General features: G+C 38.2%; 2 protein-coding genes across 2 annotated transcripts in view; one reads left to right on the top strand and one right to left on the bottom strand.

The window, feature by feature from the left end:
* Nucleotides 1-5,446: 5,446 nt before the first annotated feature.
* The window catches only part of LOC146895043 (zinc finger protein 627-like), a 31,918-nt gene continuing 11,484 nt past the window's right edge, over nucleotides 5,447-25,880 (bottom strand). Inside the window, exons 4-5 of the mRNA XM_087899416.1 lie at nucleotides 9,870-10,035; nucleotides 5,447-5,753 (exon numbers count right to left, since the gene is read on the bottom strand). Coding sequence (XP_087755542.1) covers nucleotides 5,523-5,753; nucleotides 9,870-10,035 — 397 coding nt within the window. The 3' untranslated portion in view covers nucleotides 5,447-5,522. The remainder of the gene's footprint in view (nucleotides 5,754-9,869; nucleotides 10,036-25,880) is intronic.
* On the top strand, nucleotides 10,950-24,313 carry LOC125397189 (complement receptor type 2-like). Its single transcript, XM_087899382.1, is given in 6 exon segments — nucleotides 10,950-10,989; nucleotides 11,153-11,545; nucleotides 13,403-13,502; nucleotides 14,144-14,226; nucleotides 14,733-15,140; nucleotides 24,213-24,313. Coding segments are annotated over 6 exon segments (1,125 nt in total).

Here is a 25,880-nt window from a genome sequence, read left to right on the forward strand (position 1 = left end):
ACATAGGTTATAAGACAACCTCAATAGCTGGGTGAATTTTGGCAAGTCGTAATATAATTTATTCTCATAGTGAATATATTCATAGGTTATAAGATATTTACTATAAGCAAATATCAATAGCTGGGTAAATGTTAGAAAGTCGGTTAGAGCCCCGATTCTCAGTTTCTCAGATATGAAATGAAGTTAGAAATGAGCTGTGTTACAGTCCCACAGAGCTGTGAGAAATCATGAGCTGCTGGGGAAATTAGGTCACTGTACTTGATTGTTGACACTTACAAGTGTAGCAATTAGCAGTTAATGGTGAATCTTGTCATTAAATGCAGAACTAAATGTATTTCCACTAGTTCTCGTACAACTTCTGGAAAATAAATTCTAGGGATGACTGGACCTCGTTTCATGTTCACTGATGAATATTTTATGCTTAGTACCACATTTTCCTTAACATACATAACTCTCATTTTAAAAACTCAGCTATTAGATATTCAGAGTCCCAGTGTTAAGGCATTTGATGATAATTGTCAATAATGGTCTCGCAGCCCGTTACTGATTTCTGGCCAGCTTTTCAGATTAATATTCATCCCATTCATAAATCCTCCATCTACTTCCACAGGATTTCTAAATCACCCATGTAAAGCCCCTTAGATCTAAATAGTTCATTGCACCCTGTCCTCTAGAAACATTTTCTGTGTTATAGTCGCTACTCTGATCTTCACTCTGATGCTAGAAAGAGGTAAAGAGGAAACAGGAACTTTTAAGAAAACCCACATCATGCAATTTAAAAAATTATTACATGTATTTATTTGTTTACTGGGGGGGGTGTGCATTCAATGGCATGGGCTTGGAGGCCAGGGACTATTTAAAAAGAGTTAGCTCTCTCCTTCTACCTGTGGCTCCAGGGATTAAACTCAATTGGTCAGTCAGGTTAGACAGCAGAGTCTTTAGCCAGTGAGACAAGTCACCTGCTCCTTTGCTTTTCTGATTGGAGGAGAATTCAGTCTTTGGAGATTCTGTACTGAGGCCTGGGAGGTGGGTGGTTTCAGTAAACGTCCAAGGTCTCTTTACTAGAGATGAGACTTCCATTAATCCTCATCAAGAAAGAAAAATTCTTGCCTCTTTTTGACATGGAAAGTCACATTATAAAGTTCCCTCTTCCTTTGTAGTTTCCAGATCTTGTTTTCCTCTTGGTCTGTATTTTTTCCACTGATTGAATCTTATGAATGTAAATGGTTTGCCATATTGTGGAAGATACTTTACCTTTGTCCTTATTTACATTTGATAATCACATATTATTATCTAATTAAAATAACTGGTAGAAGTAGTATCACATATACATCAATTAAAGTAAATTTGATTTTATAAGATCTCTATGATAATTTAGTATCCTATGCTAAAAGCTTTTATTTATAAGATTTTTGCTTGTAAGGTTGGAGAGATGGCTCAGTAGTTAGAGCACTTGCTGTTCTTGCAGAGGACAAGGTTTGGTTTCCAGCATCCACTTGGTGCCTCATAATCACCCGCAACTCCAGTTCTAGGGAATGAATAACTGTATTAAGGACTTTGCAGTCACTGATCACATATAGTGTACATATATACATGTAGGTAAAATACTGTTAGAAATGAAATAAAAAATAAAATATTAAAAAAACTTTTAAAGATATTTTCATGTGTATATTTCTGATTTTTATTATGAAACCAGAGGATTTTTTTTTTATTTTTTGTACCCATTATTGTTTGAATATAATGTGTCTCCCATAAGCTCATGTATCTGAACAGTCAGTCTACAGCTGTCCTGTAGAACCTTTAGAAGACCACAGATCTATCTAGAGAGTGGACTTTGGAGGTTATATCTCCTCCCCACTTCCAGCTAAACTTTCCGCTTCCTAACTGGTGTCATGTAACCAGCAGCTGTTGAAGTTTTCTTCCTGTAAAGCCCAAGCTGCTCCAGTCATATGCCTTCCTCATCAAAATGAATGATATCCCCTGTACTATAAACTAGCTAATCCCCCCTCCCTTAAGTTGTATCTGTCAAGCATTTGGTCACAATGATAAAAAAAAATAGCTGGTACAAATAGCTGACATAACTTCCCTTCAACCCTACCAAAAAGTATATAGGCTCATCATTTTATTACTATTTTATCACATAAGCTTATCTTGTTACATAAGGTTATATAAGGCCAGTCTCAGGCAAGTATATAATATACTTTGAGGATATCCTATGACCCCCCTCCTTCTTAATCTTCTCCCTTCCCATTAGTACCTTTTGTTCTTCCAGACAGTTTGTATCGATATTCAAATATATATGAGAGAGAAAAAAGACACCCGTTTTTCTAAATCTGACTTAATTCACTTGATATTATTATCTCTGGTTACATTCATCTTCTTACAAACAATATAACTTCATTCTTGATAGCTGAAAAGGTTCCATTGTGTATATATACATTTTCTTAATTTATTCTATTGCTGGGCACCTAGGCTGGTTCCATAACTTAGCCACTGTGAATAGCACTACATTAAACATTGGTGTGCAAGTATATCTGGAATGCTGACTTGGACTCTTCTGCGTAAATATTGACAAAAGCGCGGGATCATGTGGTAGATCTATTTTTGTTATTATTAAATACTATTTACTATTATTTTGTTGAGAAATCTCCAGACAGATTTTTACAGTGGCTGGACTAGTTTACAATCTCATCAGCAATGTAAAAGTGTTCCTTTTTGTACAAATCCTTTTCAGCATTTGTTTACTTATTTTCTTCATGACTGTCATTCTGACTAGTGAATGATGAAATCTTAATGTGGTTTTTATTTTCATTTTTCTGATGACTAGTGAGGTTTAACACATTTTTCATATTTTTTGAACATTTTATACTTCATTTAAGAGTCATATGTTCACTCCATTACTTCACTTATAAATGAGGGATTTTTGGTGTTTATACTTTTATTCCCTTTTATTTTCTGGTTATGAATCAGATATCTACTTAGCAAAGATTTTCTCCCATTTTGTAGATGATCTGTTCATCCTTTTTTTTTTCTTTTCCTGAGCAGATGCTTTATACTTTCATGAAGTCTCATTTGTCATTTGGCACTATTTCCTAAGCAACTGGACCCTTACAAGTGCTTTCCTATGCTGACATCTTGCAGCATTCCTCCTTCATTTTCTTCTATTGTTTTCTGAGTTTTGTATTATATATTAAGTTATATATAATCATTATTGAAGTTCTACATGCTTTTCTTATTTTTCCTGACTTCACTGTATTAAAAAGAAAACAAACAATCCACCCACAGTTTTAAATTGTAAAATTGTAAAAGGGTGGAATTTTATGAAAAAAGTTCTCCAGATATTATTCCTCTGCTGTGCTTTAAAAGTTTTGAATCTCTGAATTTCTCTGTGTCTACCCATACTAGAATGATTTTCTTAGATAATTTTGCTCCAGACAAGAATACTTCTAAAGATCAAATTTGTTAGAATAATTGGTGGCAGGAGAGAAGCAGAGATACTTCAGCCTTTCTCAGCTTTGATATTTCTGTGGTCCTTATTTCTAGGTCAGTGTAAGTCACTGCCAAGATATACTTTTGCTAAACCTAATATTGAGAGTGATAAGACTGAGTTTGCTGTTGACACAACTTGGAAATACAAATGCCTCCCTGGGTATAATGGGAAGCCATTCTTAATCACCTGCTTAAAGAACTCCAAGTGGTCAGATGGTCAGCAGTTCTGTATTCATGAGTGCTCCTACAAGCCATGTTTGTCTTTATCATTCTATCTGTACAGGATAGTATACTATTTTCCAGAACAAAGACAAATAAATTAGTATGTCATGGCACGCAAAGTGTGATCCCAGCTTTTTTGTTTCCTTTAACTCCTAAATTTTCTGAATACTAGGGTTTAAGTCATCACATGGTTTAGCATCATCTTTCTGACATCATTCTATGATTTTTACATTGTGTTAGAGATTAAATGTTAGTATACAAAATGATATTAGTTTCATCTTTTCCTTACCACATTTAATTCAACAGATATTTTTATTAACTAACATGAGTGAAGCAGTAGACAATGGATTGTGTAAGGGACAGCACACATTACACATATATAACATATAACTAAGGATTGAACACAAGGCGTTGTTCAGGCAAGGCAAGCACTCTATCTTGAGGCTTTACGATGTTGTTTAATAGTAGAGGTAAACTGCTATTCAACCATAGAAAAATAAATGCTGTCTAAGAGAATTAGGGAGATTGAGGCTTTCTGGATAGAAATTTGGAGGAAATGGTATCTTTGATATTTCAGTTTTTTGCTTGTTTGTTTTTTGAGACAGAGTTTCTTTGTGTAACAGTCCTAGATGTCCTGGAACTAGCTCTTGTAGACCAGACTGGCCTCAAACTCACAAAGCTCTGTCTACCTCTTCCACCAGAGTGCTGGAATTAAAGCTGTGCACCACCATCACCCAGTAGAAATGATACCTTTGGAAAAACTGGAGAAAGATCAGTATGGTTTGAGTACATATAAACTCCAAGATTGTATACTTTTTCCTGTGAATAATAGTAATTCATCATAAATTTTTGAGAGAGAAGTATGATATATTTATATTTATTTATATTATATTTTATTATTATATTGGTTATATTATATTAATTATATTATATATAAAAGAAGAAATTTGGGCTAGAGAGATGGCTCAGTGGTTAAGAGCACTGCCTGCTCTTCTAAAGGTCCTGAGTTCAATTCCCAGCAACCAGATGATAGCTCGCAACCATCTAGAGTGAGATCTGGTGCCCTCTTCTGATCTGCAAGCATGCATGCAGGCAGAATACTGTATACACAATAATTAAATAAATCTTAAAAAAAGAAAGGAAGGCGGGAAGAAAGAAAGAAAGAAAGAAAGAAAGAGAAACTCATGTCATGTTATGGTGGAAGTACTAGACAAAGGGAGGCCAGCATTAGAAAGATGAATTTTTGTAGAGAGCTGCATGATGCCATACCTTAAAGGTGGTGCTGGTTTCTGCCTTCCACCTTCCTGACGGTGAGTGCTCTCAGCTGTGAACAACTCCATATATGGCTAATACTAAAGATCTGGCTTGCTTCCATGTTTTTGGACCTATCTGCATTACCCACATGGCTTGTAGGGGTTGGCTACCCAAAGGTTATTTAAACTGTAGACTGGCATTGCCCCGGGGTGAGAGGGTGAGAAAATTATTCAAAGGTCCTGAATAAACTGCAGAGAGAAGAGTCCGGTGTTGCGTCTTTCTTGCTGGTGAGGCGGGTGTGACAAATTTTGCCACTCAACAATACAGTAAAACAATAAAAATGCCAAAGTAATAGGTTTGGGAGATATTCTGGAATCCAGGCCCTAGAATTTTGTAACTAATTGAACTGAAGGATTAGAGGATGAGTTATAGAGAGGAAATGATGACTGTAGGCTTTTAATACATGAGACTTGGTAAATGATGCCATTAGCTGATAGATTTTAATAATGAGAACATAGAGTTTTTAATATAGAATTGACCACAAATAAAGTTTTCTTTCAGACACAGAAATATAGGCAATAAGGTTTGAAAAGTGTTTCTCCTTGAGAAAGCACAGATTTTACAAATTTCAAAAATTGCTTTGAGAAAACATACGCAGAACGATCAGCAAGTCCAGTCAGGGAATTTAATAGAAAATGCATAAAGTCTTCTCCATTCCAGCCCCAAATCCTGTTTTGTTTCCCTTGTAGGTAGATCTTGTACAACTCCTGGTGACCTCCTCCATGGCTCTGTGAATATAAGTATGGGTATCAAGTTTGGGGCAACAATTACATATTCTTGTAATACAGGGTGAGTAGGCAGGAAGCCTCTTCAGGGTATACGGATACAGAAATAATATTTCTAACCAGAAACCCTTTAATATGAATAAAAACAGAAGCATGGTCTCCTTGGTCTGCTTTAGAAATGACATTTCAGTGTTTCTCAGTTAAGGGGATCCTTAGAAAGAAAGAAGATGGAGCTACCTTGCTTCAATTTTAAGTCTCTGGTGCTATTGACAAGAAAGTCAGACTTCATTTGCTCTAATGTTGAACCTGTTAAGGAAGCACTTCTTTATCACTATTTCACCATATCATGCATGCTATTCTACCCTTTTCTCCTTCTTTAAGTGGAAAAAATTAGGCTTTTCTAAAGTGTTAAGTGTGACCTGGATGTGATCAAGCACCTCTTTGCCTCCAGATATCGACTCATTGATGACTCATCTGCTAGATATATTCTCTCAGACAATAATCTAATTTGGGATAATGACAGGCCTACTTGTGAATGTGAGTAAAATGATCTCTTTATGACATCCTACTAAATTTTTCTCATCCCTTTCTGGGTATCGGCACATAAAAATGAGTGCCTGAGACATTTCACTCGGTTTGGGTTGTTATGGACACAGCTCTGACTGATATTCTTCCAGGATCTCTAATCCTATCACACTATTTCATTAATGTTCTTTTATGATGTTATTTAGTGGTGACTAAGTTCTTAAATTTAAAATATGCTTGAGTTTACACATGACAAATGCAACCCAAGTAAAATTAGATCACCCCAAGAAGTCTCTAATAACACAGACTGTACTCTGTCTGCCCTCATAGCTTTTTGACTTTTTAATCAGCCAGTTCCATGTATTTTCCTTTCTGACTTATTTTTATTTGATCAGAATACAGAATTTCATTATTAAAAATAAGTTGTAAGTAAAGTTTAAGTTTGGTTTATGAAAATGAAGACTAAATTTTTAGAAAATAGAACATTTTAATTGCTTTCTCTCTTTTCTTAACGACTTCCCTTCAAAAGCTATTCCTAGTGAGTCACCTCCAGTCATTGCCAATGGGGACTCTTACAGAAGCAGTACAGATACCTTTTTGTATTGAATGGTAGTAAAGTATCATTGCCATGTTGGAAAAAAATGGGGAAAAACTGTTTGACCTGGTGGGTAAGGAGTCAATACATTGCACCAGCAAAGACAATCAAGTTGGCATCTGGAATAGTCCACCCCCTCAGTGTATTCCTATAGTCAAGTGCCCAGTGCCACAAATTGAAAATGGAGAAGTGGAGTCTGGATTTAAATGTTCCTTCTTCTTAAATGACACAATAACATTTAAGTGCAAGCCTGGCTTTACTATGAAAGGCAGCAGTATAGTGTGGTGCCAGCCAAACAGAAAATGGAGCCCTCCATTGCCAACATGCTTCAGGGGTAATTTGGGCTGAAACTTTGGGTACCTGGGCAACAAATACCTGGCAAAATGTTTAACTGTAGGGAGCCAGCTGGAGGCACAGGTGGTCCTGCAGTTTGGAGGTATACAAGTCCATACCTGGCTTAGCCATGTGGGGCTGAGAACCCTTGCCTGCACATGCGCAGACTAGCAGAATGGCATCAACCAATCAGGACAGCATTCAAGCCTCTCCACCGTTTAAAAGCAGCTGCCTCTGGGCTCTGCTTCCTCTCTCTAAGCTTTCTCTTGTCCCTGCACTCTCTCTTCCCTTCCCCCAATTTTCCTCAATCAAGTGCTCCGAATAAAGACGTGATCAGGGAAGGAATTCTCGTTTTTCGTGGCGTTCATTCCTGCTGGTCAGGAAGCGCGCCACATTTAACATTACTAATCATCAAGGAAACGCAAATCAAATCACAATTATATTTGACTTCTCTTCACTTTATAATGACTCATCAAAAAATATAGAACTGGGGAGTTGGCTCAGTGTATAAAGTGCTTGTACAAATGTGAAGGCTTGAGCTTAATAAACAAAACCCATATATTAAAAAAACCTTTTGTAGTGGCACATGCTTATAATCCCAGAATCTGAGAGACAGAGACAGACAGATCCTTAGGGCTTGCTGACAAGCAGCCAGTCTAGCTTAGCTGGTGAGCCAGTTCCTTTGTCTCATAAAATAAGATCATCTCCTCTATATACATATGTATCAGTATACACTCCCACATACATACACACACACACACACAGGCATGAGGACCTGAATCAATTTTTACACATATAAAGACTCCTTCATTGCACAGTATATCAAATGCTGTTAAGAACAGAGACAAAAGTCAGATTAGATAGGGAAAATAAGTTCCAGTGTCCCTATAAACAATGGTATTCCCACTGTTTATTATATCTTTTCATATATATTTTAAAATCTAGAATAAAGGATTTTGAAAGTTTTCACTTGCAAAGAAATAAGTTTTAGAAGACAGATGTTTACCCTTACTTTCATATTACACAATATACTTATTTAAGCATCACGTGGTTTCTCATAAATATGTACGATTACATCTTTTAAAGAATAAAAGTAATTTTAAAACCCAGTACAAAAGTTCATCATTAGAGTTTTAGATAATTATATTTTATTTAAGCGAGGATAAATTCTCCATTATATTGCCCATATTGAAAGATGGAATTGACTAAGATAAGAATTTGATTCAAAATTGTGTAGATATCCATCTTGATAATGAAAATAAGTTTTGTGGAAGAAAGCTGGTAGTTATCTTGGGCCTGTGGCCCCCATTCTCTCCTTCTACTCCTAATATAAACTGTCTGCCTTTTTAAAAGCCTGGCAACAAAATTCAGAAGTCTCAGAAGCCTTGTTTTTGAACTTAAAAGAATGTGGCAGATTTGGGTGGGGAAAATTTGTGTTATAAAAGTTTGGTTCCTTTTCTAGCCTGTTGATGGAAGGCTATCTCAGATTTTTTAATAGAATAAAGTGAAAATGAGTAACAGTAATATTCACTTGCATGGATCAAAAAAGAGAACGCAGGTAGACATATGGCTTTTCACATCTGGGCAGAAAAAGGCACATTAAGCCCACTCTATGACCCAACTTCTCAGCCTTAGTATGGGAGAGTTGCTATGAATACCTTTATCCCACCCAACTAAGAACAAGACAATTAGCTGTAAGTTATAAAGAATAAAGTTCTTATTGCAGAAATAAAAGAACTTTCTGGTCCTATTCTTTCCTCAGGATATCTACCGCCTGAAAACATCCATCACAGTGATTATAAAGAAAAAGATAAGGAATTCTTTTCTGTAAGCCAGGAAGTGCCATATACCTGTGAACCTGGCTATAATCTCATTGGAACTAACTTGGTCCAGTGTACATCCTTTGGAACCTGGAGCCATGCAGCCCCAACATGTGAAGGTGCCTAGACACTCTGCTATATTCAAAGAGTTGAGAAAACTCAACTGTTTCCTGACTCTTCATGTGCAAGCTGTCTCTTTTTTTTCCTAGTGATATCATGTGATGCCATTCCAAAGGAACTTCTCAATGGCCGTGTGTTTCTTCCTTCTAATCTCCAACTTGGGGCAGAGGCTTCCTTTGTTTGTAATAAAGGGTGAGTGTGATGTGATAGGTCCTGCCCTGATGATTTCCCATAATGATTTCAAAATATGAATTCTAAAGTTAGTTAAGTTTTTACTGCCTTATATTTTCTTTCCTTTTCTTGACCTTTTCTGACTAAGAACTCTGTCATTAACCAATTCCTTTTTCTTTTCTTGAAGTGTGTATATTTTGTGCTTGACCAGAAAAAGTAGGAAATGTCATTTCATCATCTGGAAATTCAAAGTTTTGGTTCACAAATTAAGATTCCTGTTATGGAGAATGAATGAAAACTTTGGACTTAGTGATACTCATTGAAATAAGCTTGGGTAACAAGGTCTTTGCTATTTTCCCTATAGGAATTGAGACTGTTTTTCTCAAAATGATCTAGATACAACTGACATGTGGATGCTAAAAAGGAGAGGGAGAATTCTAAAGAAAAGATGCATTTTTGTATGTTTTAATCCATTTTTGATTTATTGTTTGGTGGAGCAGATTCACAAGTAACTATGTGCCTTTTCTTAAGTCATAAATATTTTAAAATACATACCATCCTACAAATACTTGAAAGAAGTGATTCAATCTGTACAGTTGAAAGGTGGGTTGTTCTAGTGATGATTTGCTGCTCCTCATTGTTTACGGTTCCAGTTAAATGGCAAATCTTCTCATCAGTGTGTCCCAGAAGGAGAGAGAGTAATTTAGAATAAGTCTCCTGTCTGTGAACGTGAGTAGAAAATAAACATAATCAAATACAGATCTTGTCTTTTGATTCTGTATTCCCGTCAAATGAAACACCTCACCCAACTATGTAATTTAAATCGATATTTGTCACTTTTCTCTTTTTAAAAATGCAGGGAAAAAGTATTAAATTTGTTCACTTGTTAAATTTGTTAAATTGTCATTCTGTAAGCAAAGTAACAAAGGCTTTGAAAAGCTGCCTGTAACAAAACTAAGCATAGCCCCAAAACTAAGCATAGTACTAAAACTCTGGTTGTGCCTCCATATGTCATGTCTTGTACACAAGAGCTCCACTAGGATCAAGTGGACATTACTGGAAATTCATTCTGCAACTTGTCCAGAAAAGATGTATATATGTCATAGTAGCTGTTAACAGCTAATACTCTTAAGGATGTATAAAGAATATGAGCTCAATACTCAAATGGTTTTCTCAAAGGTATCCAGGATTAAAGTGTTACAAATGACTTGTAATGAGGTTGCAGTGTCTTCAGTAATAGTGTCTCATGTGACTATGCCACCCGCCTATTTCAAATAGGCACTGAATAACTAGTGTACTTTGGATACTGTATCTGCCCATTTCACATGCTTTTGTCTCTCTGTATTCTTATCATACCATATGTAGCCTGAACTATAGACTGGGAAACTGAGGCTAGGGGAGGGTACAACTTGCCTAAGGTCATACAGTTATTAAATGACAGAGAGGTTTTGAAATCAGGGTTATTAAGTCCAAATCAGCACACATTGGCTCCCTAAAAGCAATTAGCATGTCATTAACATATTTTTTTCTTTTTATTAAAAGTATTTAGAGTAGAAAATATAATAGAAAAATCCCTGAAAATACAGATTAGATAGATTTTTTTCTATTTTCTCTATTCTTTGTTGTCTGGATAGAATGATTCATATTGATTTCTTTAACAAAGATCAAGAAAGAAGTAAGAACATAAGCATTTGGAAATGAAAACACTATAAGTAAAGTTATAACCAAGCATTCAATTTCTAAGGAATAGTTCTTGAAAAGTGACTTGACCTATACTTGGAGCTTTTACTTATTTTCTTAATGATTAATATACTCATCTTGTCTCTTCTACTTTACAGATATTTCTTGTGACCCTCCTCCTGAAGTAAAAAATGCTCGGAAACTCTATTATTCTCTTTCCATACCCATTGACACTGTTGTGCAGTACACTTGTTTACATAACCACCGCCTCATTGAAGAAAAGACTATTTTTTGTAAAAGTAAAGATCAAGTGAAGGCCGCTTGGGATAAACCTCCTCCTGTATGTGAAAAATGGAATAAAGATTCTGATTGTTCAGAGTCCAGCATACTAGCGGGATTTAAAAGTAAACAATCTAGACCACCACCATTCAAACATGGTGATTCTGTGACATTTACCTGTATAGCCAACTTCACCATGAAAGGAAACAAAACAGTCTGGCGCCAAGCAAATAATAAGTGGGGACCAACACCACTGCCAGTCTGTGAGAGCAGTAAGTATAGAAATAAAACCTAGTCAAGGGCCTGGGGTTTACCAGTTGTGAGCATTGAGTGTGGAAATGAAGCTTCATCAAGGCCTAAGACCTGCCAACCTGTGTGAGTGTTGAGTATGGAAGTGGAACCTCACTGAAGACAAGGATATTCCACTTATGGGCAGATCATTTTGGTACATGCTCCCAAAGACTGAATTGTATAGGTCTTGTCCCTGGACTGTGAGTTGGCTTCTGGGAGCCCATCCCCAATGCTGGGGTGCCTCTGCAAACATGTTCACAAGACATCTACTCTCTACTCACACCATCTCCTGGGCTCTAGCAGTTCAAATCAACTAACAGATTGCTGTGAATGTTTTATTCATGTTCCATCTAGTTTATATTGTTAATGAATCTAATTCTTAAGTTTAATTCTGTGGGCATAGAAATTGTCAGTATTTGACAAAATTATACTATTGAAACATTTTTAATAAAGAACAGTATTGAAAAATTCTAAATAGATTAAAGAACTTAGGAAGCGCTATTATAAATATGATCAACTCTGACTTTGGGAGCACAGCTGCAATCTCAGCTTCACAGGAGGCTGAAGTCAGAGATTACAAGTCCATGGCCTGCCTGGCCCACACAGTAATTTTTTGCTTTTATTTTTGTTTTTGAGACAGGGTTTCCTTGTGGCTTTGGAGCATGTCCTGGAACTAGCTCTTGTAAACCAGGCTGGCCTCAAACTCACAGAGATCAGCCTGCCTCTGTCTCCTGAGTGTTGGGTTTAAAGGTGTGCAACACCATCACCTGGTTCATACTGTGTTTTTAAAGCCAGCCTGGGCAACTTAGCCAGATCTTGTCTCAAAATAAAAAGTAACTAAAGGGATTGTGGGTATAACTCAATGGCAGAGTGCTTGCCTAGTTCAGTCCCAAGTACCACAAATTATATTTATCTTGCTTATATATCAATAGATTGATTACCAGTAACCTCAAAATAGATTGTCTATGAAGAAACCTTAAAGGTTTAGGTGAACCTATACATATTCAAATGAAAAATTCTAATATTTTATCAAGTAATAAAAAGAAATTAGAATAGTATGTGTTATGTATTATGTACATATTTATATGCATGCTATATATAAGATAATGATAAATTGTAATAGTAATGTTTATTAAGGTAACCCTCTTAATGATAGGCTTAAAGATGAATAAAAATGAGCCTTCTAGCAACTGAAATTTTTCTCAAGGCAAGAATATAACTAAAGATGAAAATAGAACACTAAAGCTGGGTATAGTGGTACGTACCTTTTATCTCCACAGTTGGGAGGCAGAGGAAGGTGGATCTTTGTGAGTTCAAAGATAGATTGATTTACATAGAGAGTTTCAGAACAGCCAGGGTTGCTTAGTGAGACCATATCCTCCCAAAATTGCAGTTGTTTCGCGTAAAAGGAAACAAGCCATATCTGGCTGGGATTGAGTTGAAAACTAATGGTGACTGGTCATCAAAGATTGCATGCCATTTATTTAGATCTGTGTTCTAAGCTGGCATCTAGATTCATAAGAATATATTATCTGATGGCCTTCTCTCCTTTGTGTATGTATAAAGATTTCCCTCAAGAGTGCCCATCACTTCCCACAATCGATCATGGACACCATACAGAAAGGCATGTTGCCAAGTTTATTCCAGGGTTGTCTGTGACATACAGTTGTAATTCTGGTTATTTGCTTAATGGAAAAAAGACAATTAAGTGCTTATCTTCGGGAGACTGGGATGGTTGGTGTCATCCCCACATTCAAAGGTATCTTAAATTTACTATCTACTGGGAACTGACCTGATATTTGCCAAAATTTACCTCTTATTCTTGTCATTCTTTCCAGAGGCCAAATGTGAATCTCCAGGACAATTTCCCAATGGACAGATAAAAGAACCTATAGGTCTTCAGGTTGGCAAAACTGTGCACTTCTTCTGTAATGAAGGGTATCAGAAGGGTCTGTAAAATTTAATGCCTTTGGATTATATGTGGCTGCTTTGAACTATAATGTTGTCTGAGGTTTCTGTGTATCTTTGGCTGTCCAGTTCCTGCAATCAATAAGTCCCAAAGAAAATCGCACAGAGGTCTACATTAATCTACTGATTGGCCCTTTAGTGCAGGCTTCTTATTAACTCTTATAACTTATATTAAACCATTATTCTTATCTGTGTTAGCCACATGGGTCACTACCTTTTTCAGTGAGGCAGTCACAATTTCCTTCTTCTGTGTCTGTGCAGGACTGCAGAGGAATGGGCTTTCCTCTACCCAGAGTTCTCCTGTTCTCATTGCCCTGCCTCTACTTCCTGTCTGATTGTCCCACCTATACTTCCTGCCTGGCTGCTGGCCAATCAACATTTATTTAAAACATAATAGACAGAATACAGAATTGTCCCTGCACTATAAAGTCAGGAGAAGGAGTGTAAATGAGCCTAGATGTTATTCAGGAATAATCTGGAATGAGGTAGTGCAAGAGAATAATAAATGGGTAACTGTACTGATTAAATGGACCTATGGTAGACTTAAAGTTAAGCTTACTAGTTTTTCAACACAAACTGCCTAATAGTACTAAATTTCAACCTGTCTCCAGATACCAATTACAAGGACAACCTTCTAGTCAGTGTGTAATTGTTGAACAGAAAGCCATTTGGACCAAGAAGCCAGTATTTAAAGGTAGGTGAGACAATGGTGGTTTGATAAGGAAATACAGGGGTTCATACACAATGCATCCTTGGCTTTCCTATAAGTGTGTGTGTGTGTGTGTGTGTGTGTGTGTGTGTAAGAAAGAAAGGAAGAAAAGAAGGAAGGGAGGAAGGAAGAAAGAAAGGAGGGGGGGGAGAGAGAGAGAGTGAGCATGCATGCGTAAAATAAAACAAAACAAAACTAGAAATCTTAAGGGTCTGATCTACACCGCAATGCCCTTCAGTTATCTTTTTACTCTGTTTTTTTAAGTCAAATGAAGCAAGCAACTTTTCTTTCTCTCAAATGCCCATACTCTTAGTGAGGGAATTTGAGCCATGCACATAAAGAAGATTGTGTATTTGGTAACTAGAACGAAGAATTCAGCAAAGGAGACATACTCAAAAATAAAGTTTTAAAATCACATTTTAATTATATTGCATTAGTTAGCTGAATGACTCATTGAAGATTCAGAAAATACTGTCCTTGGTATTCTCTAGAAATTCTCTGCCCCCCACCTCCACCTTTTCTTAATGGAAGACATACAGGCAGCTTTTCAGCAAATGTATCATATGGAAGCACAGTTACCTACACCTGTGACCCAAGCCCAGAGAAAGGAGTGAACTTCATTCTTACTGGGGAGAAGACTATCTATTGTACCAGCAACAGTAAGAAGAGTGGGATCTGGAGTGGTCCTGCTCCACGTTGTGAACTTTCGACATCTGCAGTTCAGTGTCTAAAACCACAAATAGATAGAGGTCAAATGGTATCTATTTTGAAAGATAAATATTCCTATAATGACACTGTGATATTGTCTTGTGAATCTGGCTTCAACTTGAAGGGCAGCAAGAGAATTTGATGCAATGCCCAGGGCACATGGGAGCCATCAGTACCAGTATGTGAAAAAGGTGGGTGCTATCAGAACATGAATCATTTCAAAAATTTATAATTTATAGGAAGGGACTATGGACTTTACACAGGGCCCTTTGTAGTCCCTATACATTCAGTCACACAAGAGTGGATATACATAACAAAGAAGTCTTTCTTAGCCCTCCCTCGCCTCTATGGAAACACTCTAAAGTTTACTAAGTTGTTCATTTCTTTAAGAAATATAAGGGCAAAAATACTTGTTTGCCTTAACAGTATTTTTTTTCCTGGTTTTTAGAGACAGGGTTTCTCTGTAGCTTTGGAGCCTGTCCTGGAATTAGCTCTTGTAGACCAGGCTAGCATCAAGCTCACAGAAATCCATCTGACTATGCTTCCTGAGTGCTGGGATTAAAGGCATGCACCACCACTGCCCAGCTTTAACAGTAATTTTTAAAAGGGAAATTACAAAAGCTTTCAAAGATTTCTTAGTTGTGTTGTGCTGGATGCTGAAAACATCAATTCAATGATGTTTTGTTAGGTATTTGTTGTTTGTAAACAAATTTGTTGTAAACCAAACTAATCCACTGTTTAATAATCCTTAAGGTTGAAGAAAGCCACTTGTTGTCATAAGACTCTTACAACTTAACTTACCCACCTCCATTAATCTGTGCATCACCACAAGGTCCTGGACTATCAGCAAAATTTCAGGAAGTCTGTCTCCAACAGAGGCTCTATGGTGTCTCATGACTTTGCCTTTCTTTTACCCAGCTTTCAGTTCAATTTTCCCTGCCTGCCTAAGTTCTGCCCTATCAACAGGTCAAGGCAGTTTCTTTATTCATTAATGATATTCACAGCATACAGAGGAAAATCCCACATCACCTTAAGCTGCAGAGAAAGCTGCTGACAGTCTGTTCTCATTCTCCTAGGCTTACAACTTTATATTTTATTATTTCTACATTTCTATTTCTAGAACCTACACTCTTATAATTTTTAGTCTTGGACTCTTCACTTTGATTTATGATTGCCAGTAAGTCAGCTTCAAAATGAGAAAATGAAAACATTTTAAAATAGAATACAAGATAACAAACTTTGAAAGAATTGGTATATACCTAAAGCAATTCAGTTTATAAGTTTTTATAAGTCACAAGCACTTTTTATTTTGGTTTTTTTTTTGAGACAGGGTTTCTCTTTAGCTTTGGAGCCTATCCTGGAACTAGCTCTTGTAGACCAGCCTGGCCTTGAACTCACAGAGATCTGCCTGCCTTTGCCTCCTGAGTGCTAGGATTAAAGTAGTGTGCCACCACCACCCAGCCACAAGCACTTTCGAAAAGAAGTTTATTGCTATTTTTCGCAAATGTTTGCACATGAGAATGAATGCTCTCTATATAAATACAAAATCTGGAATAGTAGATACTTATGAGCCTATGATTTGTTATCTGAATTCAAAATATATGAGGAACCACCTGCAAAGACATTGTATCCCATAAACCAAAAGTCTTTCACAGATTAACAGCAACAAGAAAAATAAAATCTAAGAAAATAAAGAAAATAAAAATAAGAAAATAATTAATACTTGGGAAATTGATGCCTCAAAACTAGGATGCTGTGTATAGTAATTTTGCAGCATAAAATGAATACAATTCAATGATAATTTCCAACAATTTTTAACAGAAAATTTGATTACAAAGCTACATTCAGAGTGGAAACACTCAGATTGAACAATGAGATTATGAAAAAATAGTCACAGATTGATATAATAGGACTTCTTGCTGGAAAGTGGTGGTGTATATCTTTAATCCCAGCACTTGGGAGGCAGACACAGGCAGATCTCTGTGTGTTCAAAGACAGAGAAACCCAAAACTCAAAAAAAAAAACTTACAACAAAGCTATAACAATCAAGAATGTGAACAATATTTAAGATATTTAGAAAAATACAATAATTTAATATCTGCTTCCTTTCACACATATTATAGTATAAGATATAGAGTCTGCCCTATCTACCTGCCCAACACCATACACAGCTGAATAACATTGGTAGCTCCTTTTGTCCCTGGAACTAAACATCACTGAATCATATCATTGTGGCTGGTGATAGCAGAAAGTTAGTAGCATTCTAATTATGTATTGCCAAAAGAAACTCAACATCACCATAGTTCTACCACCTTTTAAAATATTTGAAACATTTATATTACAAACTTCAATGTGGAATGCAATATTCAGTTTTCCAATCTGTCTTCCCACTACACACCAAAAGCATGCTCCTATGTGTATATAGACAGTGATATTACAAGCATAATATCCTACCATACTAGAGCTGCAGAGTCTCCCTCTTCCCAGGAAATCCACACACTGGAGGCTCAGAGGACAAGGACCACTGGTCAGGTCACTACACAGACCAACAGAACCATAGCCTGGCTCATGGTCCATCAAAATTCCAGCAGAAATGACAGCTCAACTGACCTTCTCCAAACACCCTACACTCACCATGGCATAGCTAGTGGTCTTCCTTACAACTCATTACAACAAAAGCAGAGAAGAATCCTAGAAAGAACACCTGTAGGTTACCTGCCACTATTATTTCTGCTTGCTAAACATTGCCAGAGTCACTCACTAGCTAAGGCCACCCAGCTAGGACTCAGAATATTATCAGCTCCCCTACTGGGTGAACAGAGATCAAATTACTCAGATATCACAGAACTTTCTGCTCTACCCTTCCAGTCTAGTGCACAGGGCCCTAGTCTAGAAAGTTAGTGTTTTAGTAGACATTACTCCACTTTCCGAGAGCATAACCTGTTCCTCATCCAAAGCACAGGGTCCTTTGTGTGTACATCCCATTACACACTCAATTTGCAGTGCAGTCAAACCATTGCCTCATACCTGGGAAATCCTGCAGCCAAACATATGTCACATTCACAACTGTTGTTAAAGAAAAGCAGGCCATTAATTAGAAAACACTGAAGCGTCATTGTAGGGCTTGAGAACAAGAAATAGAATGTGGATGTGATAGAGTTATAATCTCAAAAAATTATTTTGAAAAGTTGAAACAGGCTTTATGACCATGTGCTCCAGAAACTAGGGATTTGTATTAGAGCTCATCAAAGATTTCTCAAATATTTTATCTCAGAGTATGTATCTTAAACCAGTAAAATAACAGTCCTGTTATGCTTGGCCACAACATTTCTCTCTGATCTATTTTGGTAACTATTGTAACTATAGCAATTTGGTTTCATAATAAGATCAGTCAAGATTCTTGATTGCCTGGTCTGTGGACACCAAGAAATGACCATCAGGACATTTATGGAGCATCTAAAATTGATTACCTAGTTCCATATTGCTAATATCAACTACTGTTGAAGTAGGAAAGTTCTCAACAACTGTCTTGTCTCTCTCTTTCTGCACTGTGAATCTACCAGCTTCAATCTTTGTCTATGCACTCAATTCTTGCACAGATCACTCTTCATCTATAATCATACACTAAAAGACAGAGAGACTGGAGGTCACTCATTAGCTGGTTTATTTTTCCTTTTTACTGACCAGTCAAAGCCCAGTCCTAAAGAAGTTGTAGGACTATCTACCCAGCACTGGGCAGTAGAGGCAGGGTTAGGTATTTAAAGAAATTCTCAATTACATAGTATGAGGCAACATCACAAGCTCATAGTTTCCCATGTCAGGATGGCAGAGCCTCCCCACACTCAACAAAGATCAGAGCCCAAGGGCAATGATCCAGGTCACCACAAAGAATGAAAGATCCTATCTGGCTTACAGTTCATCCCTGTCCAAACAGCTCTGAAAGCTCTGCCAAACTGCTCTTCCTGGTCTGGGGATAGTGGCTCCTACATTCACCACGGCATGGCTTGTGGTCCTCCTTACAGCTACTTAGAGCAAAACAAGAGAATCCTGAAAGAACCTGTAAACTAGCTCCTACCCTTATTAGCTAGGACCACCCAGCTGGGATTCAAGACATTAGCAGTTACCCTCCTAGGTGAGCAGAGATAAATGTCTCAGAAAGCAAAAATCCTCCAGGTTTGTCCTTCCACACTATGGTCAGACAAGATCATAATCTGGGAAATTTGTAGTTTAGTAAAATCTTCTATTCTCCCAGAGCACTTCCTGTTCCTCCAAAAAACTGGGTCCTATGTGTACATATTCCATTACACACTCAAGGTCCAGTGTAGCCAAGCCTTTACTTCATAGCTGGGAGGTCCTGCAACCAAACACAGATTACATTCAAATAGTACTTGTTCAAAAAGTCATGAATTAGAACACAATGAAGGGTCTATGGCAGGGCTTAGAGAAAGGAAAGAGATAGTGGAAATAATGTATTTATAATCCTGAAAAATTCTGTTAAAAAGTTGAAACAGGCTTTATGGTCATGTGCTCCAGAGATCAGGGATTTGTACTAGAGCACAAAAAGTACTACTCACATCATTTCTCTCAGAGCATACATCTTAAATATGGAAAATAAAATCATGGAAGGCAGAGTCACACCATTTAATTCAGCTCTTCTATTTTCTTGAACTACTGTGAATACAGTAAATTGATTTAATGATAAGTTAAGTTCTTTATATAGATTCTTGTATGCATGGTCTGTGGACCCATGAAATGGACAGTCAGCACATTTATAAAACATCAAAAATCGATCACCTCACTACTCACTGCTAATGTCAACTACTGTCACAGCAGGAAAGCTTTTACCCTCCTTCTTGCCCATCCTTTGCCTGTTGTGACTACACCGGCGTAATAATTAATTGGTCAGTGAACTCAGTTCTTACACAGGTCCCACTTCATTTGTAAATTCACAATAAAATTTAGAGAAGCTGGAGGATACTCATTCACAGATCTATTTCTCCTTCACACAGACCAGTCAAGGCCTAGCATGGTAGGAGTTGCAGGACTGTCTTTGCAGCACAAGGTAGCAGAGGCAGGATTCAGAGTTCACAGAAATTCTCAGTTACATAGTATGATGCAAGCCTGAGCTACAGGAGACAGTAATCTAAACCAGTTGTTCTCAATCTTCCTAGTGTTGTGACTCTTTAATAGAGTTACTCTTGAATAGTGGTCTCCCCACCTATAAAACTATGTTCACTACTACTTCATAACTATATTTTTGCCAGTTGTGAATTCTAAATATCTGTAATTTCTGATGGTCCTAGACCAGTCCTGTGATAGGTTCATTTGATCCCTGAAAAGGAGTATTGACCCACCAGGTTGAGAATCACTACTCTAAACTGATATAAATATAAAGATGAACAAATAAACAGCATATAAAAATGGAATGAAAATGAAAACCTGTTTTTTTTAAGTAATTTTATTAAATTATAAAAGTTTCCATTTCCGCCCTCTTCCCAACACCCTCCCACTCCCCCCACTCCCTCTCCTCCTCCCTTTTCGTCCCTTAGGGCAGTCAGGGTTTCCTGCCCTGTGGGAAGTTCAAGTTCCTCCCCCCTTCCTCCAGGTCCAGGAAGGTGAGTATCCAAACAGACTGGATCCCCAAAATCCAGTATATGCAGAGGAAACAAGTCCCAGTGTCATAGTCAATGACTTTTCAGAAAGACTTCGGGCCAGCCACTTTCAGAGAATCTGGCCAAATTCCGAGAATCTGGTTAGATCACGTCCTCGTTCAGGAACTCCTCCAGGATCAAGTCTCTTGCAAACCCTAAAATGGCTCCCTTAGCTGAGATATAAACCTCCCTGCTCGCACAGCCATCCTTCCTCCCTCCCCCCTCCCATTCCCCCAAGCCATTCCCAGTCCTCCCCCTCTCCCCTCTCCCTGACCATCTTCCCTTACTTCCACCCCCCCATCCCCCATGCACCCGAGTTTGCTTGGCAATCTTACCTAGTTCCTCTATTCAGGAGGATAACTATATGATTTTCTTCAGGTTCACCTTCTTATTTAGCTTCTCTAGGATCACAAATTCTAGACTCAAAGACCTTTAACTATGGCTAGAATCCGCTTATGAGTGAGTCCATACCATATTCCTCTTTTTGGGTCTGGGTTACCTCACTCAGTAAAGCGTTTTCTATTTCCATCCATTTGCATGCATAATTCAAGATGTCATTGTTTTTTACCGCTGAGTAAAACTCTAATGTATATATGTTCCACACCTTCTTTAACCATTCTTCTATTGAGGGGCACCTAGGTTGTTTCCATGTTCTGGCTATTACAAATAGTGCAGCTATGAACATAGTTGAACAAATACTTTTGTAGTATGATAGGGCATCTCTTGGGTACATTGGAGCACCGGACTGAGTCCCCAAAGGTCCAAATGAGGAGCAGAAGGAGGAAGAACATGAAAAAGGAAATCAGGACCATGAGGCGTGCGATCACCCACTGATACAAGGGAACTGATCTAATGAGAGTTCACCAAGGCCAGTTGTCTGGGACTGAGCGAGCACGTAATCCAGCCAGATTCTCTGAACGAGGCCGGATTCTCTGAATGTGGCTGGCCCGGAATCTTTCTGAAATGCCATTGACAATGACACTGGAACTTGTTTCCTCTGCATATACTGGATTTTTGGGATCCAGTCTGATTGGATGCTCACCTTCCTGGACCTGGAGAGAGGGGGGAGGAGCTTGAACTACCCACAGGGTGGGAGACCCTGACTGCTCTTGGGGATGGAGAGGGAGGAGGGGAAGGAGTGGGGGGAGTGGGAGGGTGTTGGGAGGAGGGGTGGAAATGGAGACTTTTGTATTTTAATAAACTCTGAGAACAAAAAAGAAAATGAAAATCTGGGAAACATTAGAAAATAGAAACAAAGAGATTATAGCAGTAATGCCTTTGAAGAAAATGAAATCTAAAATATAATAACCAATAATTGACTTTTTAAAATGATAGAAAATAATTGAACACTTAATTATACTGACTTTGAAACAAGAATAGGCACTTCCCTGGTAGGGAGAATGCCATTAATATGAGAATGTATGACTTTGTCCCATGTAAAATGTTAGCTGCTGAGTGCTGTACGCTGACACATGGAGTCAATGGCTCATGTCTCAAGTATCTGAGCTGACTTCACTGAGTCAACCTGGACTGAACATATATGCATGGGAGAGTTCACTAACTGGAAACTAAATATGTAGCAGTTCAAGCTATCCTCACTAAACTGAACACCCACCAGTCTCTGTCTTCATTCATATGCAAGGAATTAATGTATAATGGGAAATTACACAGAAAGTCACACACAATGCCCAACCAGGTCCTTCTTTGTAATGGATACCCCTGAAGCTCAGTCCCTTAAACTTCATTGTGTGATCTAGTTATTGTCCAGTCTTTCCCCTTTCCAATATACACAGTATACTGCTCCTACTCTTCTGAACTGAAGGAAGAAGCCATGCTCCACACAAATCCTTTTATTGTTATTGCAATGGATGCCCCACAATATGACTCAAAGTGGTAATTTTAGGACTCTGTGGTGCAGCATACTTGTAATCCAAAAATTTATGGTGGTTAGCCAGGAGGATAGCAAGGGCAATGCCCTGTGGGGCTGCAGAGAGGATTCAAGTCCACCTCAATCAGTATAGGGGACATTGACTGTAAACTGCTTTTCTAAAAACTGAAAAATGCAGCTACTCGAGAATTATTATACTTTCATGGCCCATGGGTTGTGACCCTGAAATGGACCCTTGAGCAGCATGTTAGAGACCTTTTATCGGGATGTGGGTCTTTTGGCTGGTTGTAAATCATGGTTGTCTCATTTGTTATAGGAATGTATCTTAATGACTGATTAATCCTGGAGAACAAACATTTGAATCTAATAATACTAATCTCTAACAGGCATGGTTAGCATATTAATCTTTGGGGAATTTGGGATGCAGTCCTCCTTTACTGAAATTCTACTTTGTGTGGCTTAATGTCTCCTAAGAACTAGTAAATTCTTATACCATTAATTCTATTATCAATTATGCCCTCTTACTTCACAGTTTAGCTGTGGTGTGCACAGTTATAATATACACAGGAGAAACCATTTGTGAGCTCCATAAAATTAACTGCAGATGGATAATAAACATAAATGTTAATTCTATTATTAATTATTAATTCTATTAATATTACTAATTCTATTATCAATTATGCTCTCCTACTTCACAGTTTAGCTGTGGTGTGCACATCTATAATATATACAGGAGAAACCATTCGTGAGCTCCATAACGTTAACTGCAGATGGATTATAAACATAAAGTTAAAAGTGCAGAACTTCTGAAGATACTGGAGAGACCAGTAGTCTCCGAGTTTGGAATATTTGGTGGTATCTCTCCACAGGCGACAACATAAGCACTACAGGCACCACCATTTGCGGCTCTCAATGCTCTGCTCTGTGCAGACACAGCCCAGGCAGTGAAGTTATTCAGAGACTGCAAGCAGGGTGTTGCAAGGATCACTTAGGACTACTTGGGATGATGCAGGAACACACTAAATTCTGTGTTTGTCCACTGGTTCCCAGCCAGCCAGGAGAGGATGCACCACACCAGACGCCAGCCTCAGAAGTCCACTCCTCCTTATTTGGGGACAGAGGGCCCCTCACTTGCCAAGCCCAACCACTCATTTGCCTGTAGGGAGAGCAGCATGTGGTGAGAGTAGCCCCAGGCACAAAGGCCGGCCACTCATCCCCACCTGGGGAAATTGGCCCATTACTCACCTTGATCCACCACTCCGCCAATCTGGGAAGAGCAACCACTCACTCACCATGGTGCTGCTGCCTCAATAACAAACTCTCTCCCCACAAGGGAGCCCAAGCCACAGTGCATGAGAGAGACTGTGATTTCTTCAGGAAGCTCTAAACTGTAACCCTTCTTCCAGAACAGCCCTTCCATTTGACTGATGGAGGTTTTGATTGGTTAGTGAGGTCTGAGTGTCAGAACCAGGTGAGCAGAAGGAATACAGCACAGCCTTCCCAGCACTGGCTGCTAAAGACAGACATATCCCAGATTGGCTGGAGATCTAGGTCAAATTCAACAGCAAGTCTCTTGCTAATGTAAATCAATGGGTTCGGTTTAAAAAGGAAGTATACAAATTCAGAAAGATTTGAGATGTAAGAATTAGTTATTATGAATCTTGAGCTAACCAGCCAAACAGTGTTGTAATTAATATGTTTTCTGTGTGAATATTTGGTTCTAGATGGCTCTGGAAACTACGTGAGCAGTCTCCAACTACAATCCTGGATATCTACAACTGATAAGAAAGCTACTCTGACTGTTATTAAGCCAGGCTATACCTGAAACTGTGGAAAAAAATGTATCCTGAATACTTATAGCTCTGAAGAGAAAGGTACCCTGACTGTCATGTCAGGATATACTTACAGCTGTAAAGGGAAAGTATACTGGATACCTACAACTATGAGGAGAAAGAAATTCTGACTGTTGAGAAGTCTGGCTGTAACTGAAGCTGGGGAGGGAAGGTAGCCTGATACCTAAGGTTTTAAATATAAAGGTACTCTGATTGTTAGAAGTCAGGCCATACCTACAGTTGTAAAAGGAATGTGTACTGGATACCTACAACTATGAGGAGAAAAGGTATCCTTGTGGAGGCCCAAAACTATGAGCCTATTTCCACCTTGTCTGAAGGTCAGAGTTTGAGGGTGCTCAAAATTGTTAACAGGTGTGGCTACACACCCTGACCTAAGGTGTGGTTGTTTCGTATTTTGGACTTTAAGAGGGCCCATACAGGTAAATCCACTCCCCCTTTAGCAAAGGTGGGAGAATTCAAACATACTTCTGCTCCTTCCTTTGAATTAATAGGTTTGACCTAGGGAATGACTGCCTTTAGGATACTTGGTCTAGGGTGGGTTCACTGCCTGAATAACAAATTATTTTTGTCAATAATGAAGGACTTGATGGAGCAAAGTATTGAAGCAAGGAGCTGTTCTAGTTGTCCTCTGCATCATGATAAAGCAGCCTTTTGTCTTCTTCCCCCTGTTGTATTGGGGTATAAATGTATATGAAAAATTAACTACAGGTAGATTTACAGTATTTACTGGAACCCCTCCAGGTACTATCCTTTGCTTTTGTTTCATTATTTTAACTTGTGTCTTCATTCTCTTTACTTATTTTTCTAATCCCCATGCCCCTACCCTGGTAAGTGATATATTTATCAAAGATGGTCCCTAACATATACTGAATATTGGGAAGTCCAGCTATACCCGAGACTGTGTTCCAGTGGGAGATGCTCTCCCTGTAGGATGTAGCAATCCTACTCCTCTCCAAGAGAGCCGTCACAGTTGGGACCTGCTTTACTCTGCTAAGAGAGCTTCAAAGCAGAAATGTCCATTGCTTAGAGATTTCCACTTCTCTAATGGAGTTTCCCAGCAGAAGTGTCCAATGCTTCTCTGTTACACCCCACTAGGGAGTTTCCTAACAGATACGTCAATATTTTTTTCCTCAGCTTCAGCCCAAATTGTTACTTCTCTGCTTCACTGGAGTAAATGGAAAACTGAGGCAGAAATATTGCAGTATCTGGTGAAGAGTTGCTACTTCTGCTCTGCTCCTTTAACGGAGTTTGCCAGCATTGGTGACCAAAGCTTCTCTGTTCCAATCCACTACAAAGATTCTTATCACTCCAGTGAAAGATCTTAACCCAAAATTCATTCAAGAAATTTATTTGGAAGGGATGAATGAAGGAGATGGGCTGCCTCTGCCAGGGCAGAAATGGGCAGTGGTCAACTGAACATGTATAGAACTTATATAGGACTTCTTAGGGGCAGAGTTTTCCCATGGAGAAGATTCTCAGGGTGTGAATTGGTTAGATGTCCATCTCTGATCTTGAACAATGGAGACAGAGATTGGCTGG

The sequence above is a fragment of the Myodes glareolus genome, chromosome 20 (assembly GCF_982192425.1).
Source record: "Myodes glareolus chromosome 20, mMyoGla1.1, whole genome shotgun sequence".
NCBI lineage: Eukaryota > Metazoa > Chordata > Mammalia > Rodentia > Cricetidae > Myodes > Myodes glareolus.